A 16,511-nucleotide genomic window follows, 5' to 3' on the forward strand; every position below is an offset into this window, starting at 1 on the left:
CAATTCTCATATTTCTAATTTAGGAAAACATTTTAAAAGTTGATTTTCTTCATGTCCCTGTTTTTTTTTTTTTTACAAACCAGTTTGATGTATAAAGGTATATGGGGATATTTTCAGAAAACTGGCCAGGTTAAAGTGTCATTATTTTTTTCTCCATTTTAACATAACTTTTATTAAGCCTTACATGGATTATTTTTTTTAAAGGTAAACTTTACTTATAGTAGTACTAGTACTGCAAATTTGAATTGGTTGCATGTCAGTATCAGAATGTTTCACAACCCTGACTGTAAGCTGGATGCTTTTCTTTGGTGTCACCTCTGCCGTATCATACCAAAATATGCCTAATGGTTACCATGGTAACATAGCTCAAACTGACAAAAGACATCTGTCATCCTAGCCTGCGCTTGATGAAATGTGTGCGTGTACGTCCTGTGGATGTGGTTGAGGAGGCGTTCATGCTGCTGAAGTGTGTGCAATATCGATTGTCCGTGTAATGAGTTTTTAGTGCTCTAGACCCCCGCCCCCCCCCCCCTCCGCGAACAGTCAATGGGCTCACTGACTGTTCACCCACAAGGTTGGATTTGTATTGGCATGACAAAATGACTGCATTTGATAAAACTAAACAGACATGAAACAGACCCTGTCTATTGTGATACGGAGCTACTATATAAAGGGTGTCATCTCTATCCAGAGGCCACAGGAGTGCATCCTAAAACTAAAATGGAAACAAACAAGCCTTACTTATTCGCCCTGCAAGCTTTTCTCGAAGCATCACAGTGCTGAGCAATTCTGTGGTCAACAGTATTTCTCTACTTTATCGCCCAGCATTAAAAGTTTTAATAATGAAAGTAAATCCTTTCCCTGGGCTTTATTTTCTTCCTCATATACGGGGACAGGGGTCACCAACTTTGTTCCTCCGGGGCACCTATCCACTGTGTTTTGGACGTGTCCCCCCCCCCACAACATGCCTGATTGAAATGACAGCTGAGGAACTGATCACTTGAATCAGGTGTGTTGGGATTCATCCAAAACATGGATAGGAACCCTTGCGTACCCAAGTTGGTGACCCCTGAGGTGCAAATGCCAAATTGAATCAGATATAGTACATCACTGCATTCACCAATGCTCAGTTTTAATTGACATGGTCGGAAAGCATAATAGTGTACATAAATTGTGTCTGTTATTTAATTTGAGTTTTGTCACTCTGCTGTCCGTAAGTAAAATTAGGCACGAAACCAACATTTTTAAAGAATTCCTTTTTTTGTGTGCAATCAATTAAGGCTCGTTTTCTAGCTTCCATCCCGAGTTTATCTCCATATGAAAGTGACAGATGTCTCCTCAGTTATTAGGAAGACACACACGCACGCACACGCATGCATGCACACACACGCACACACATACAGTCTGCCTTGTAGCATCTTAATCTAACCAAACTGACTTAGCCTGTTGTTTCTTTTTCATTATCAGAAAAATCCATCTATGCATCCATCTATTTTCTATACTATTGTTGCGAATATGCTTCAGCCTAGAAATAATCAATTATTATAAAACACAATTTGTAGACTGAATTGGCTGTTGTGCTCATTCCATCCTGGGTTCGATTTAAAAAAATATATACTAAAACTAAATTACTCCCTTATTTAGAGCCAATATCTGCTTGCTTGGATTTATTCTCAAATTTCCTGTATCAGCAGTGTGCTCGAGACCTTACTGCTGTGATGTGGAATAGAAATTGTAGTGATTCTCAGCGAGAACCATATCCTGCTATTTCTCAACATAACAAGCTTGTGTTATACAAAATCAATCACATCTCGCCGAGAGCTAATCAAATACGCATGCTCCAACGTGGGGACCAAAATGACCGGGGTGACATTTCTCCAGGAAAAATGTCACCAGCAGTGGGGGTCGGCTTACCTTACTGCAATGGCATTTGCACACATTGCTCACCCCCCAACACCGCACCTTGCATTTCAAAGGTTTACATTGTACATTGAAAAATGTACAATGAGCAAAAAAATCCCCCAGTGGAAGGCTGCAAGATTCATCTTGTGTTACATGCTTAGTTTGCTGGCCCAATGTTAATATGGCAGAAACCAGATTGAGACGTCACACTTAAAGCTGGGGGAAATCAGCAGCCTGCGCTGGGCACGTGTGTTACAAGGAGCTGAAACCTGCTACCGTCAAAGATGTCAAATTAATCCAAAGCCCTTGGAGGATGTTCCTGAGTGGCGTGTGTATCTCATCTTCCCTTGTGGTATTGTTACGGTCCATTCATGCTGTACTATAGGTCGTAGGTGCCCCCTCACATCACCGTAATTAAATCAAGCAGACGGGAGACTCTCATTGACGAGCATGGGGGGCACACAAGTATCAGTCAACGAAATTCCATTTTACAATTTGACAATGTAGCAAAGTCATGTTATCCAAAAAATGACCCACTGCTTTTTCTCCATTTTTTTTCATGAGCAATTAGAAGTCAAAGCCTGACACTTAATTTGATAGTAAATCCTTATTAAGTGCCTTGGACAGAATGTTACACCAGCCTATTGAGTTTGAGTATTCATATCACCTGCTTATTTGGTATTTATAATAATAATAAAAAATAAGAAGAACAAGATAGTCTGGTGAAATACAAATGTAAAAGTCAGTGATACGAGAAGGGGAATTAAAAGGGAGGGAACAAAAAGCTAAAGGGTTAAACTTCTTCATTCTTACCCTCAAGCTTGCTCCTGGTCATCCTTTCATCCCGGCTCATCTCCATTTCTCAGTGTTTTCAATGACTAGAGGACAGAGGCAGATTTTTTTTTTATCCCATCTCATCTATGCACTCCACATTTTGCATGCACATGCGGCTTGAGACTTGACCTTGGGGGGAGATGATACTATGACAGCTAATCAATTTTTAATAGCTGTGGTGATCCCTCTCAGGCAGCAAATTGTGCGTGTGTGTGTGCGTTTGTTGTGTGTGTGCTCTCATGCCTTTAAATGAATAAGTGAGTCTGTTAGGAGACTGCTGTATTCCACCTTGTGGATGAAATATTAATACACTCAGTGCTGGCAGAGGTGGAGCATGTTATTGACACATGTACACACAGATGTTGCGATGCTTGGGTTATTTGCTTTTTTGGGCAGGCTTTTTCATTAAAAAAACCCTGGGGGGGGTCAGGATCGTTTTTACTCGTACCCCTTACATGCAGGTCAGGCAACTAACCTGCACATCTACAGAGATTGTTACTTCATTCAGAGACAATAGGTATGTCAGGATAGCTTCACTATTGAGCATTCCCAGTTCCTGGCCAAGAAGAACACGGTTGCGCTGGATCCCTTATGATTATTTTCCTTTTACCCAAGGTCATGGGATTCGTAGATATGATGAGTGATGTCATGCGGAGGATGTCGGAAGAATCCATCCAAGAATGTATGAAGGCGTAGCAGATCCGTCTGGAAAAGTGCGTTCGACTGTAAATTACTACAAACCCTCGTAAATCTTTCAAAAATACAATTTGTCAGGATTGGCCAATTTTGCAAAGCATGCCTTTCAAATATCTTAGAAAGAGAAGCTAACTCTAGACTACGCCGATTCATCGTGTGCAACAGGAGAGGAAGGAGGTGAAACCATCGAACAGATATCTGGGAGAGCCATTAGTTCCGAGTGCTGTGAAAGAGAAATGACACAATCGTGAAGGATAGAGGGAACGTCCATTTTGAGCGAGGGATGAAGGGATGTGTGGAGTGTTGTCTCACCAGCACTCTTTTTTTCAATAACCACAACAAAGAGTCCATTAGCTTTGTGCTCTCTCATCAACAAAGTGTGTCTGCATGAAATTGGCTATGGTGCTTGGCTTCACATACTGTATTGATCCATACCAGGCTGGAAGTAGGCCAAGGATCCTTTGAGAATACTGCAGCCATCAGAACACACATGCAAACACAACTTAGCCTGACTCTGGTTTAAACGCTCAGGACCATTTGGTGCTTTTGTCACCAATTAGGTTGATCGTTATGGGATACAAGGGGGATACTATAGATTCGTACTCCTCGGTGCGCGGCTTTATTTGGCATTTAATGTCTTTGGAAAGACTAAGAAGATGGATGAATCTGCTGGCCTATACAAGCTTGCTGGATTTGTGTTTCTGTGAAGCTATTTCCCACCAACTGTTTTGACACAAGATCAAGTGGCAGACGTTGGTCCAAACGCACACACAGAAACAGATCTGGCAGACGTTGTGACATCTCTACCAAACTCAAAAGTGGAGTTTGTCGTGTTGAAACTGCTTGCAAGATTTGAATGCAGCTTTAGACTAAAACCACCACACACATCATTAACGTACACCAGAACAATTCTCAAACATGACTCAGACTGTGGCTCAAACATATTTCGCTATATAGGCAGCCATGCTTCTCTCAAGAGTTATGCTCGATCGCCGTCATGGTAACATAAAGTTGTACCATTATTGGCACACAGCAGAGTGAGCAGTTGCTCATTTGCATATCACGCAACCACCCTCCTAAAAACAGGGCTATTTAAAGAGATTGATAGTTCTTTATTGTTAAGATATTTTGTCAAAAGAGTATAAAGACATTTGGGAACCGTTTTAATTTGTGGAAAATTCCACAATGTGTCTCCTTTAATTAAACAAAAATGCCCGGTGGGATACAGTACCGAGCAAGTGTTTCTCATTACTTGAGTCAAGGCAGCATTTTTTATGCAGCGGTGGTTTTGGATTTCATTGGATTATGCAGGTGTACCTAATTTTGTGGCTGCTGAGTGGAGCCTTCTCGTACACATCCATGTTCGCCCCTCTCTTCACTGCTATTTATCTCACAATTTGAAAGGACCTGATACATCGTGGCCTCGTGGATTGTATCCACCATTTATTTACTCGCTCACACTTAGACAAGAGAAGAGAGAATGCTCTCAAGAGGAGGGAAGATTTTATGAGTTACGCCTTGTAAAGCATGCAATAGTAAAATCCTTCCCCCAGGCTCTCACTGATGTGATGGGCTCTTTTATTGGGGTCACGAGAGGGCATGTGGAATTCAAGTGTGTGTTGGAGTGTGTGTGTTTGTGTGACGTGCAAAGTGTTGACCTGGCACAGAGCCACTGCTTAGTTCACTTGGGTCACCAAGGTTGCATATTTATTCTTTCACAGGTGAGTGTGAAGCAACATTTTAAAATTGATAATTATTTTCATGTGGGAGGGACTCAAACATACACAGCCATACACACATAGGCACGTGCACACACAGTTTATTGAACCAACTCTCTTAAATGGCCCATGGTCATTTAATGATGCAACCAAAGGAAAGCCTGTTAATATGTTATTAGATGTGAGTGAGAGAGCGAGAGATGAATGTGCACATAAACAGCAACACACTCTGCGCTAAGACCTCTTTGGATTTTATATCCCCCTTTCTACAACATGGGCTACATAATATATTTTTATATTAGTTACCAGGCACCAGAGAGGCTTTTATGCTTTTACACTTCATAACCCAGTTGTCATTTAAGATGGGGTTGCTCACTGAAGCGTGACCTTGTTCAGCTCCCTTATTGTTTTTGTCCCTCGGTCGTGAAATTATGTGTTAAAAATGAATAAAATGTTTTGTATTCATAGGAGGTAGCCCTGGGCGTAATGGTTGATTATAATTGATCGTAATTGTGTGGAAATGATTGTTGATTCTTGATTCTCAATGCTAATGATTCAAATATTCATAATAATATGTAATATAGGAATTTATCTTGTGATATTTATGAATTAAGGGTTATGTTGAGCAACAGGTGGGATTTTTTTTCTGAAACATTACGACCTAATGGTAAAATTCATAATGTACAAGCTTTAGGTCGAACTTAAAAACCAAAAATGAAAACAGAACAAAAACCTGATGTGCTAGGGAAAAAAAAGTAGTAAATAAATTGCAGTCTGAAGTGATGCAGCGTGTTGCGGCCTCTGCTATCAAACCGAACAATGGGAGCTGTCAAGCGCTTAAATTGAGGCTGCTAACAGTTTGAGATGGCAGTGGGAGGAATGGAAATGCGGCTAAAAGAGGATTTTGACATTAGGCAAATAGAAGCCAAGGGGTGTGGAGGCAGAAAGAAGCGTGGCAAAGAATTAGGGGATGTATTGAATTCAGAGTGGCTCATAGTAACACAACAGCCAATTTGTGTGTAGCCTCACATTTTGTCTTCATAATCTCCTTAGTCCATGAAATATTTAAATATTTAGTATTTGCATTGTATATCTAAGTGGAAAAAACATGTATCCACAGCATAGTTTTTCATGATTAATACCTAAAGGCGTTTCTTCTTCAGGTGAAAGTGATGGTGCGTGTGTGTCCAGCGTCTCAGTCGGATGTGGCCGAGTCCAGTTCTTTTCTCAAAGTGGACCTGAGGAAGAAACAGATCATCATCATGGACCCGTCAACCAATCAGACAGCAAGCACCGCTTCCCAGAAAAGAGCAGCGGCCAGCCAGGTCCCTCCCAAGATCTTTACCTTTGACGCCGCCTTCCCCCCTGATGCGTCACAGGTAATTGGGCTCGCCGAGTAATCTCCATTTTTCTATGTCGCAACATAAGTGTTAAATGCTAACCCAACATCAGGTTTTGACAGTGTCTTGACGTCAGCTCTAATTGGTTCTTCATGATTGTCCTGCCTTACCTGTTGCTAGGCGGAAGTGTGCGCGGGAACGGTTGCCGAGGTGATTCAGTCAGTAGTGAATGGAGCAGATGGATGTGTCTTCTGTTTTGGACACTCCAAGCTGGGTAAGACATACACATGCGCGCACACACACACACATGTGCTTGACAAAATGTGCCTTGGCTGGCTCTCATCGATCAGAACAAAAAAAGAAAGAAGGGGATTAGTATGTCATTCTGGGCCTGCATTGTCTCTAGCTACCTAATCCTCTTGAAGGCAATCCTAAAAGGGTCGGGACCTCTCACTATAAACTAAAACATGTCACAACCAACATGCGATCAAAGCCTAGAAACTCCTAGGAAACTTGAAGTCTCCTCTAAAAGATTTCATGTACCACAATCACGACCAAGATAAATTAGTTGTAGGCCTTAACAATTCTAAAATACAAATTGGAAATGTGTTGCACTTAAAATGTCATTACAATTGTAATTAGGCAGTGATTCTTTCCTGTACCACCACAAAGATTACCACTAGGACATTTTGAGAATTACTCCGCTCGAATAGAAGCCCTGCTGTGTTAAGACAATATGTGCAAGGCGCGCAGAGACGAGCTTGTGCTTGTCACTGCTCAATTGTACTTGATAAATGATAAGTGAGTCATTTTATATAACAGACGAATCCATCAAACAGCAGTAGGCTTTGCTGTTTCAATCAATATTCCTGTTCTACGAGGTGATATCGCACCATGCCGACCTCCTTCGTTGGAGTGGCCGTAACAACAGACGAGCGCTGATGTAGTCCCCCTACGGCCATCCATAGTAATGAGGCTGCATTACAAGGGCATTAACTTTTTCACTAATTAAAATAGGGAAAGTAACACACAGAGCATTTATGGCGGGCTCTGTGGCTGTTGGCTGTAGACACACGCCGGCTCACACAGTCTGCTTTCATAAAGTCAAGTTTTCGACGAACATGGAGAAATGACTAAAAGTCCAAGTGTGACTAAATTTATTGGAGGGCCTTTAGGAATGCAAATTATTCCCTTTTGCAGAAATTATGGCCAAGTCCCAAATTGTAGGATGTTGAAGACATTTCTATCAACATGTCCATCAAAAGTGAGCATTATCTTTGTAAAGAAAAAAACCTTCTAATACCCTTGAATGGCTTCTCAGTGGATTATGAACCTTTGATATGTTGAAGTTTTGAGGTGGACTAGTTATTTTCAACAATAGGAAAAACAAGTAACACTACAAAATTGGCAGACATTTCATGACTAAATAAAAAATCTGAATAAACCTACTCATACAAAATCATTGTTATACTATGTGACAAATACATTAATATTGTGACAGTGAGTCACAACTCTCAGGGAAACAGGAGGGAAGAGAGAACATAGTAAATTTACAGTGCCGCTGACAAGGACTTGATCCTCTATTGTGTCGCAGAACAAATCAGACACATTTCACATGACAGCCTGTTCATGCCCTTATAAGTCTTCAGGAGGGTGTCACACATTTTTTTTTGCATTCTGATCTCCTGACAGCCACAGCAGGTCTGTGTGTGTGCCCAAGGGGAAAAACACACTTCATACGCATTGAATTTCACACACTGTCTGTATGTCTGTCTTGTCTGATCCAGGCAAATCTTATACGATGATTGGCCGCCATGACTCCCTGCAGACGCTAGGTATTATCCCTTGTGCCATCTCTTGGCTCTTTAAACTCATCAATGAGAGGAGGGAGAAAACAGGGGCGCGCTTCTCTGTCCGCGTATCCGCAGTTGAGGTTCGTCTTTGAGTTTTTCTAAATACTCCAAACATGCACAGTGGCTACTTTTTAAATTTAATCAGATGTAATGCATGCTCACCAGAAATTAGATGTGTTACTGTTTCTTTGTATGGGTGTGCTTGTGAAAGGTTTGGGGCAAAGAAGAGAACCTGAAGGACTTACTCTCTGAGGTAGCCACGGGCAGTTTACAGGATGGACAGTCTCCTGGAGTCTACTTGTGCGAGGACCCCATCTGTGGCATGCAGGTACAAACATGCAACATATAAAACACATTGTGTTAACTTGTGAGTGTACAATATGTGCGTAGGTACTATGTGTTTGTGCGTGTGGGTGAATCAGCCAATCACAGGGCAGATATAGAAGAAGCTAAAGAAGCCAGATATTGCAAATCTGATGAAGCACGGAGAGATCAAGATTATTTAAATACAATTTTATTTCTTGCGATTATCCTGTTAATTATTTGTGGGCAACAGAGTACGAATAAAATTGTGTGTGTGCCCAATGCTATATGGGATTAGGGGGTGTGATACAAGAACATCTGTGTAATCCCCCACTAATCTGACATAATCTCATCAGTAATGATACCCTGCAGTAAATCAAGCATGCACGCACGCACGCACACACACACACACACACACACACACACACACACACACACACACACACACACACACACACACATACACACACACACCATGCACGTGAGAAAGGTGTTAATTGAATATGGCCATCGTATAAACACACGCTGGGTGGCGTGCATCGATACATTAGCCTCCCCTCTTGTCTGGCTGTGCCTTCTTAAATTATCAATCTTGTTTTCTCTCACTCACCGCAGCTCCAGAACCAGTCCGAATTGCGTGCTCCGACACCGGAGAAGGCGGCCTGGTTCCTGGACGCGGCCATTGCGGCCCGCCACAGCAGCCAACGTCCCGACACCACTGAAGAAGACCACAGGAATTCACACATGTTGTTTACGTTGCATATTTACCAGTACCGAATGGAGAAGACAGGCAAGGGAGGAAGTGAGTTCTTATGTTTCCACCAATTCAAATACGAAAATATTTTCTAACTTTTTGGACCTTGAGCATTTGCTTTCAAATGTTATTTGAGCCTTCCCCTGCTCGTCTCCTAAATTCTTCTTCCATTATTCCACCTTGCAAGTGTCTGGAGGTCGCAGTCGCCTCCATCTGCTGGACCTGGGCAGCTGCGACGTCGGTGTCCTCGGCGGCGGGACGGCCGGGAAAGGCAAGGAGAGCTCTTCGCCCAGCTCGGCACCTCTGTGCCTTTCCCTGTCAGCCCTCGGCAACGTGATTCTGGCCCTGGTCAACGGGAGCAAACATATCCCGTACAAGTAAGCTTCGATGTGAAAATAACTCATTTGAGTCAGGTTTAAGATCACCTGTGAAGATAAGACAAGACGAGTAGAAAATGGATGCTACTTACCAAGTCAAGCAATAAAATACTGTATCAAGTCCATAGCCTTTATGTTGGCCACGAACAATTTTTGCAAGTAAAAAAAAAGAATATCTCTATATATATTTTTAATGTACTGCAATATCTGTGAAGGCCTGAAACGTCGAGGTATTTCAGTACAAGGTTAACAGTCGAATAAATGAGAGAGCCAGAGTGACATAAAGAAAGAAAAGTAGCATTTCATATTCCAAGGTTTCAGTCAGTGTCAGAAACAACACCTGCTGTTGCATATTCATCACTGCGGTTTTGGGATGAAAGCTACAAGGAGTGAGAAAGATAAACAGTTGAAGAGAGGCAAACAAAAGGCAGAGGACAAACGGGAAAAAGAGCAACAACCCCAAAAATTTCAGTATGCATTAGCGGTTGTACACTATGCAAATCTCCCTCGTTCTACATTCCCCTGAATTCTGTGTCCTTGTTCTACCTTCCTTCCTGCCTTCTTTTTGAGGCTTTGTGTGCCATGCTGGGTTAATTAAATCACCAACACTACTTGGTAAAACAAGCTCATTGAAGAGGGATTCTTACTTTGGGTGGCTCAAGATAATGTGGGATCGGGAAAGGATTTACACGCCACAAACCTCATGAGAGCACGTGTAACTTCAAGGCTATAGTGTGGGATTACGTGATGGCAATTCATTTTGAATGTGTTTGGTGAGGCTTTGGCCGTGTTTGACAGGAAGCCACATGCATTCGAGAGCTGGATTGAATGTACTCCAGTACAAGTATCAAGAAGAGACTGAAATCAATCATTCAATGTCTCCTGTACTCATGTATGTACAAGTGTAGTAGTTATATATATACTCTGAGAAGGAGAGAGATGGATTGGTTTAACCCTGGAGCAGTAAGCAGTGCGGGTTAAAGAGAAGAGGTCAAGACGAATGTGTTTGAATGCAAATGTGTTTTCAAGAGATATGCCCGCAGGTTGCGTGTTTTTTTAAAAGGGATAACAGCAGGAGATGTATGGTCATGGCACACAAATTGTATACACGCCAAAAAAGGCATGAATGGCTTCAGTAGCATACTTCTTAAACACACTGTGTATTTTCAGTCTCCAAGTTTAATCTCCTAAGAGAAAGATAAACTTCCAATATTAGACTGCTTAACATCCGCAGTGCTTCTCTTAAAACCTTTGTGCTTGCTTGCACTAATCCATATATAGAACAGAATATTAGCATTAAATTTGCCTTTCTAATCTGTTCTGCCTCTCAACTCTTATGTATTAGCACAATCTACTATTTTAAAATATTTGTGACTGATGCTATTAATAACCCTTCTTATGACATCGTCAACGTATCCAGCCCATACCGTGTGCTGTCTTCTGTGTCTGTCTCAAGGGACAGCAAGCTGACCATGTTGCTGAGGGAGTCGCTAGGCAACATAAATTGCCGCACCACCATGATCGCTCACATCTCGGCCTCGCCGGCGGATTTTTCGGAAAGCCTTTCTACCATCCAGATCGCGTCCCGCGTCCTACGCATGAAGAAGAAAAAAACGAAGGTCACCGTGGTGAGTGAATAAAACATTTGCTTCATTCATTTCATTTGCAGTGCACCACCACACAGAGCACACAGTGCCCTTTCTTTGCGATTCAGAAAAATATTTATAGAAATGTTGGGGTTTTGTTTATGTAGACAGCAATGCGCTCTGGCCTGAGAATTGGAACATTTTCATCCTCAGGAATTTAGTGGACTGGTACACTAATGGCATTTTCTATAACATGCACCTGACAATTTGGTGAGAGAAAGACTAGACTTTGATCAGCTAAAAACAGGTCTAAGTTTATACATTTATACAATAAATGACATTGTATTTCATTTATCTTTGCAGTTGGACAAAAAAACTAATAAACACATTTTTTAATCTATTTTAGTTTTTAGATGGATGGATGAAACAACAGTGCTCACCTCCCAATAAACGTTAATCAATAAAATAACGGAAAATGCAAAATCCATCTTTAGTCCAAAAATAAACACAAAATTCAATCGCTGTCATCAGAACAAAGAACAAACATTTTCTGTTCCTAAATTGGGATGATAAAATGAGCGATAACACTGTTTAGACATTTATTTCACATTCTTGGGTGACGAGTCTCAGAAATAGAATTGTTCCTTCTTTCTCTGTCACTCTCCTGAGAAGCAAAAATGTAATCTTGTACAAAAATAGTATTTACCGTGTGCCTGTCATCATCATCTTTCCTCAGCAATACACCTCCAGCTCGTCTGGAGGAGAGAGCTCCTGCGAAGAAGGTCGCATGCGTCGGCCCACTCATTTGAGGCCTTTCCATCACCGTGGTGACCCCAACTCAACCGTGCCGCTGCTGCGCCTCTCCAGCGACCAGGATGAGCAATACTCAAGTAGCGAGCAGTCATGTGACACCGTCATCTATGTTGGTCCCAACGGGGCCGCGGTATCAGATCGAGAGCTGACAGACAACGAGGGTCCGCCGGAAATTGTGCCAATAATTCCCGCTCTGCTACGAGCAAAATCAGAAACGCTACAAAGTCAGGCGGTCCAGAAGGTAAATGACATTTAGGTCCTGATCCAACATATAACTGATTCCTGAAGTTCTGCTTCAGCAGGTGCAGCCTGAACCCGAAAGCCAGGATCAACCAAGCGGTACAGCTCAGGCCCAGTGCGCTCAATCGATACTCGGACAGCCATTGGCCACCGTGCCTGAGGAGGGGGCAGAGTGTCTAAAATGTAACACCTTTGCTGAGCTGCAGGAGAGGCTGGACTGCATTGATGGCAGTGAGGAGGTGAGGAGTCATATTACACCAAAGCCACCCTGCAAGTTTGGAGATAGTGTAGGAACATTTTGAATAGTGCACCTTCACTGCAACATTATATTTTTCTGTAACCCATGCTGGGCAGCACCTTTACTTCAGTCTACTTGCGCAAATCTATACCGCACCATACTGTGAAGACTTTGAGTGAAGTGTAGCAGCTTGGGGAAAAATCGAGAAAAGGCTCACAGGACTAAGAGCATTATCAATCTAGTGTTAAATGTTGTTTGACATTCATTCTGCTCAGGTGGCAAAGTTTCCCTTTGAGGAGGTTTCGGTCTGCAAGCAAGAATCCAAAGAGCCGTGTTTCCCCTCTTCAATCGCTCCTGCTGAGAATGCATCTGCCGCTCCATTAAACACAGAGGCCAAAACAGGTGAATTATTTGCATTCAAATAAATAGGGCCATTGAAGTCTTTTTTTCTCCTCTGTTTCCTCATCTTATTGATAATTATCCAATACCAAAAGTAACTAATGAATTTCCTGCAGGCGGTGCAGTCCAGCTCTCCTCCTCCTCAACAGAAAAGTCCAGAAGGAAAACAAATGATGAGCAGCTGCAAGATATAAAGGAGGTGGTGGAGGAGGCAGAGCTAGCTCAGACCATGATCCACAGTCTGACACAGAGTTCCGGGTCCACCCTCGTGTCTGGGAGTAGGAATGTTGCAGGAAGCAACATCTCGAACCCTCTGCACAGGGCCAAGACCTCACACCAGCATGATAGGTAAGACAACATTGAATCACCACAACTACAACTCAAACTCCAACCACAACCAACCAATCTTAACCAAAATATAGTTTGATTGATTATCCTTTTATAATTGATCTCATTGAGGTGTACACAATTAAGGTATTTTGTCATTAAAAAAATAATCTCATCTGGACAGTCGTGACAGTGTGACCATGGGAGTTAACACTGAGGGGAAAGCAAGGCCACTCGGGTCACCGCGCCTTGGGATTGCCAGTCTGACGAAAACTTCAGAATACAGGTGAGGTTCAATTTTTAAAAAAAAAGTTTTGTGTGATGCTAAAGACGCATATGAAAAGAAAACGTGGTAATACTTCTGGGTGTCCCCAGGCCTCCGTCCTCCCCGTCTCAGCGGTGTAAAGTGTACACTCAGAAGGGTGTGATACCAGCAACATCTCCACTGTCCTCACACACTCAGGATGAACAAGCAACAGAAGCTTTGACCTCAGACAGTATGTCTTTCCACACATATTCCGATTATGTGCTTATTACAAGCCGATTTAGTAGAAAATTCACATATTAAAAAGTCCAAATACTCATAGTTTTTCTTATCAGTATAGAAAATTACCTCAGGACTGCTTACCGGTCAATGGTAGGGCTGTACTAAATAAATTCAATGTGTTTTCTACAATACAGACAGTCTGGCCGCAGACAGCGGTCGTTCCTCCACTGAGTGTCCATTGTCCAGAACATCTCCTGTTGGTATGAGTCCACAAGTCAAAGATCTGACTCCATCCCTGTCTACCAGCTTGGGCTCAGCAGAAACACTCTGTGATGATGACGTCCCTCCGATACCCTTGGATACACACAGGGATGGTGAGTGAAATACTTTTTGGCTTTTACAACTGAAGGGAAGATCTGAAATAAAACACACATGACCACTGCAGGACTAGCTGGACATCACTTGCTGTGTGAGGAGCTATCAATAGATGAGGAGGCACTCGATGACACAGCTCTCATGATGACGCAGCGTCTAACCTGTCGTCCACCGAGCATTATCAGCTTCAATAGTGACTGCTGCTCTGTGGACGTCCAGGCCAGTGGAGTGCTCACAAGCCCGGTAGAGGATGGAGCTTCAGAGAGCTTTCGTGTGATTGCAACAAGCTCTGAGGTTACAGAGGTTGTTGCCATGGCAGAGGTTGGTGTGTTTGACATGTTTAACATTTGGATTTGAAATACACTCTGTGAAAAGCTAATGAAATATACATGGTGGCCATACTAAATTCTTCTACAGGTGGCAATGGCCAAGCTCCGCATGGACGGGGATACGATTGTCTCAGTGATGACCCCTATCTCCTCCTGGATGAGTGATCTGAGTGCGTGCAGTGAGGGTGATCACTCACTTCACAGCTTCAGCCAGTCTCAAAGTCATCAAGGGGAAGCCTTGGCTGAACCCAACCAAATTTCCTTGGGATTGGATGGGTCAGGAGATAATGGAAGCAGTGGACGTTTTAGAAGAGGGAGTCTAGAAGGAGCACTGTCAGAGAACAGAGGGGAGAAGGGAATGCCAACTAAGGACAGATTGAGAAAAATGCCTCCATCTATGGCTAAAACAACCATCCAGTCTTTGACAGCACTTGGAAACCTCTCTACCTTCAAGAACCCAACCAGTACTCACTCTTGTGTAGCTATCAAACAGATGGCTGTGCATCAACCAATAATCTGCTCCTCACCAACAAAATTTAACACAGAGCAGTTAGCTTCCATTTCCAGTGAAATGAGCTTTGAGGACCCCTGGCTGATGCGTGGTATGGAGGATGGGAGGCCCAATGAAGAAGTCAGGCCAGTGAAGAGGGAGGCGGTGCATCCAAAGAGCCAATCAGGGCAGAAGATTGAAGCAGCTGGAAATGGAAACATTGAGAAATTCTGCAGGGATGGTGAGAAAATACCCATTTTTTGCCTCGACTACTCACAAAATGAGTTTTGCTTTGTTTAAATTTTATGGGCCAGTTGATTAGTCACCAGACAAGAAATAGCCTGTTAGCTTTCAAAAAGAAATCAAGAACTTAATATTGCAGTTCAATATTGGGAGAAGTCTATTTTGATTATTAATAATATTAATGAAGCAGATTATGCGTGGAATGTTGATTACAAAGTGAATAACTGACTTTCAATTCTTTTGTCAGCCATTGAAGATCATGGTGGCTCTAGTTCAGGCGCAGAGGTGATATCATCTCCAGACTCCTTCAAGAGAGTGGTGGATGGCTGTGAGATGGTCACTAGTCTTGCTCAAGGAGAATGCTTGGTTGATAACTACAAACCAGAAATCCATCGAACTGCCAGTCTCCCTCGTGCCTGGCATCGGCTGAACCGCCAAGACGGTTTAGAAAGCACAACAGAGTACAGGAATATTGGTACCACCTCTTCAACTCCCTGCAGTCCACGTGCCACACTCGACCGCCGGGGTTCGACTGGAAAACAAGGATTTTTCTCCCACAAGAAGGGAGGGATGCCACCTTTGCCACCTGTACGCAAGTCCAGCCTTGACCTACGCAACAGGGCAGCCAGTCCACTCCACCAGCCCATCCATGAGGTCTCCATACCGGGCAGTTCTACAGATGATCCATGTGGCACCAGGCAGCGTGGCTCCAGTATCGACAGTAGTAGACTCTTTAGCGCAAAGCTGGAGCAACTTGCGAGCAGAACTAACTCTCTTGGTCGAGCCAACAGTGGATCGCACCATTATGACTGCTTGTCCCTGGAAAGGGCTGAAAGCCTCCGAGGGGGAGGATCAAAGGGAGATGGTACCATACCTCGTACTGGGCGCAGCCTCACTCGTGCCGGAAACGGCGCTGGAGGTAGTCCCGGTACATGTAGCGCTCCGCAGTCGCCTGCCAAATCAAGTGGTCAGTCAAAGATTTCGGCTGTCAGTAAGCTACTGATGACCAGCAGTCCCAAAGCCCGAAGTCTGTCTGCCTCCAGCACCAAGACTCTCAGCTTTTCTACCAAGTCTCTGAGCCAAGCCTCAAATAGAAGCTCTAGCCTTCCCCCAAATGGAAAGGTATGACTTTATCTGAAACCTTGACTTACAATTGTGATTTACTGATTGAGATAAACAGTCAAAAATTTATATCCAGACGCTCACG

The 16,511-nt window shown here is 43.0% G+C and overlaps 1 protein-coding gene and 1 long non-coding RNA gene across 6 annotated transcripts in view; one reads left to right on the plus strand and one right to left on the minus strand.

Annotated features, from left to right (window-relative positions):
* kif26ba (kinesin family member 26Ba) overlaps nt 1-16,511 on the plus strand; it is a 50,119-nt gene that overhangs the window by 26,659 nt on the left and 6,949 nt on the right. For 4 of the 5 annotated variants that reach the window (XM_088372204.1, XM_088372206.1, XM_088372202.1 and 1 more), the window contains 17 exons: nt 6,314-6,529; nt 6,671-6,764; nt 8,278-8,423; nt 8,555-8,671; nt 9,262-9,448; nt 9,588-9,777; nt 11,234-11,405; nt 12,100-12,417; nt 12,476-12,655; nt 12,930-13,056; nt 13,170-13,401; nt 13,565-13,666; nt 13,756-13,877; nt 14,062-14,241; nt 14,313-14,563; nt 14,660-15,302; nt 15,552-16,426. In XM_088372204.1, coding sequence (XP_088228330.1) covers nt 6,314-6,529; nt 6,671-6,764; nt 8,278-8,423; nt 8,555-8,671; nt 9,262-9,448; nt 9,588-9,777; nt 11,234-11,405; nt 12,100-12,417; nt 12,476-12,655; nt 12,930-13,056; nt 13,170-13,401; nt 13,565-13,666; nt 13,756-13,877; nt 14,062-14,241; nt 14,313-14,563; nt 14,660-15,302; nt 15,552-16,426 — 4,152 coding nt within the window. The remainder of the gene's footprint in view (nt 1-6,313; nt 6,530-6,670; nt 6,765-8,277; nt 8,424-8,554; nt 8,672-9,261; nt 9,449-9,587; nt 9,778-11,233; nt 11,406-12,099; nt 12,418-12,475; nt 12,656-12,929; nt 13,057-13,169; nt 13,402-13,564; nt 13,667-13,755; nt 13,878-14,061; nt 14,242-14,312; nt 14,564-14,659; nt 15,303-15,551; nt 16,427-16,511) is intronic. The other variant, XM_088372205.1, reaches the window with a different exon arrangement.
* On the minus strand, nt 1,999-9,758 carry LOC148400789 (uncharacterized). The gene is made up of 7 exons (XR_015857787.1): nt 9,580-9,758; nt 9,257-9,364; nt 8,589-8,658; nt 6,661-6,760; nt 6,496-6,561; nt 6,293-6,388; nt 1,999-2,780 (listed from the first exon to the last, which is right to left on the minus strand). It is a non-coding gene; the product is annotated as an uncharacterized LOC148400789 (long non-coding RNA).

Source organism: Syngnathus floridae, chromosome 3, assembly GCF_059516105.1.
Source record: "Syngnathus floridae isolate MCC-2025c chromosome 3, RoL_Sflo_1.0, whole genome shotgun sequence".
NCBI lineage: Eukaryota > Metazoa > Chordata > Actinopteri > Syngnathiformes > Syngnathidae > Syngnathus > Syngnathus floridae.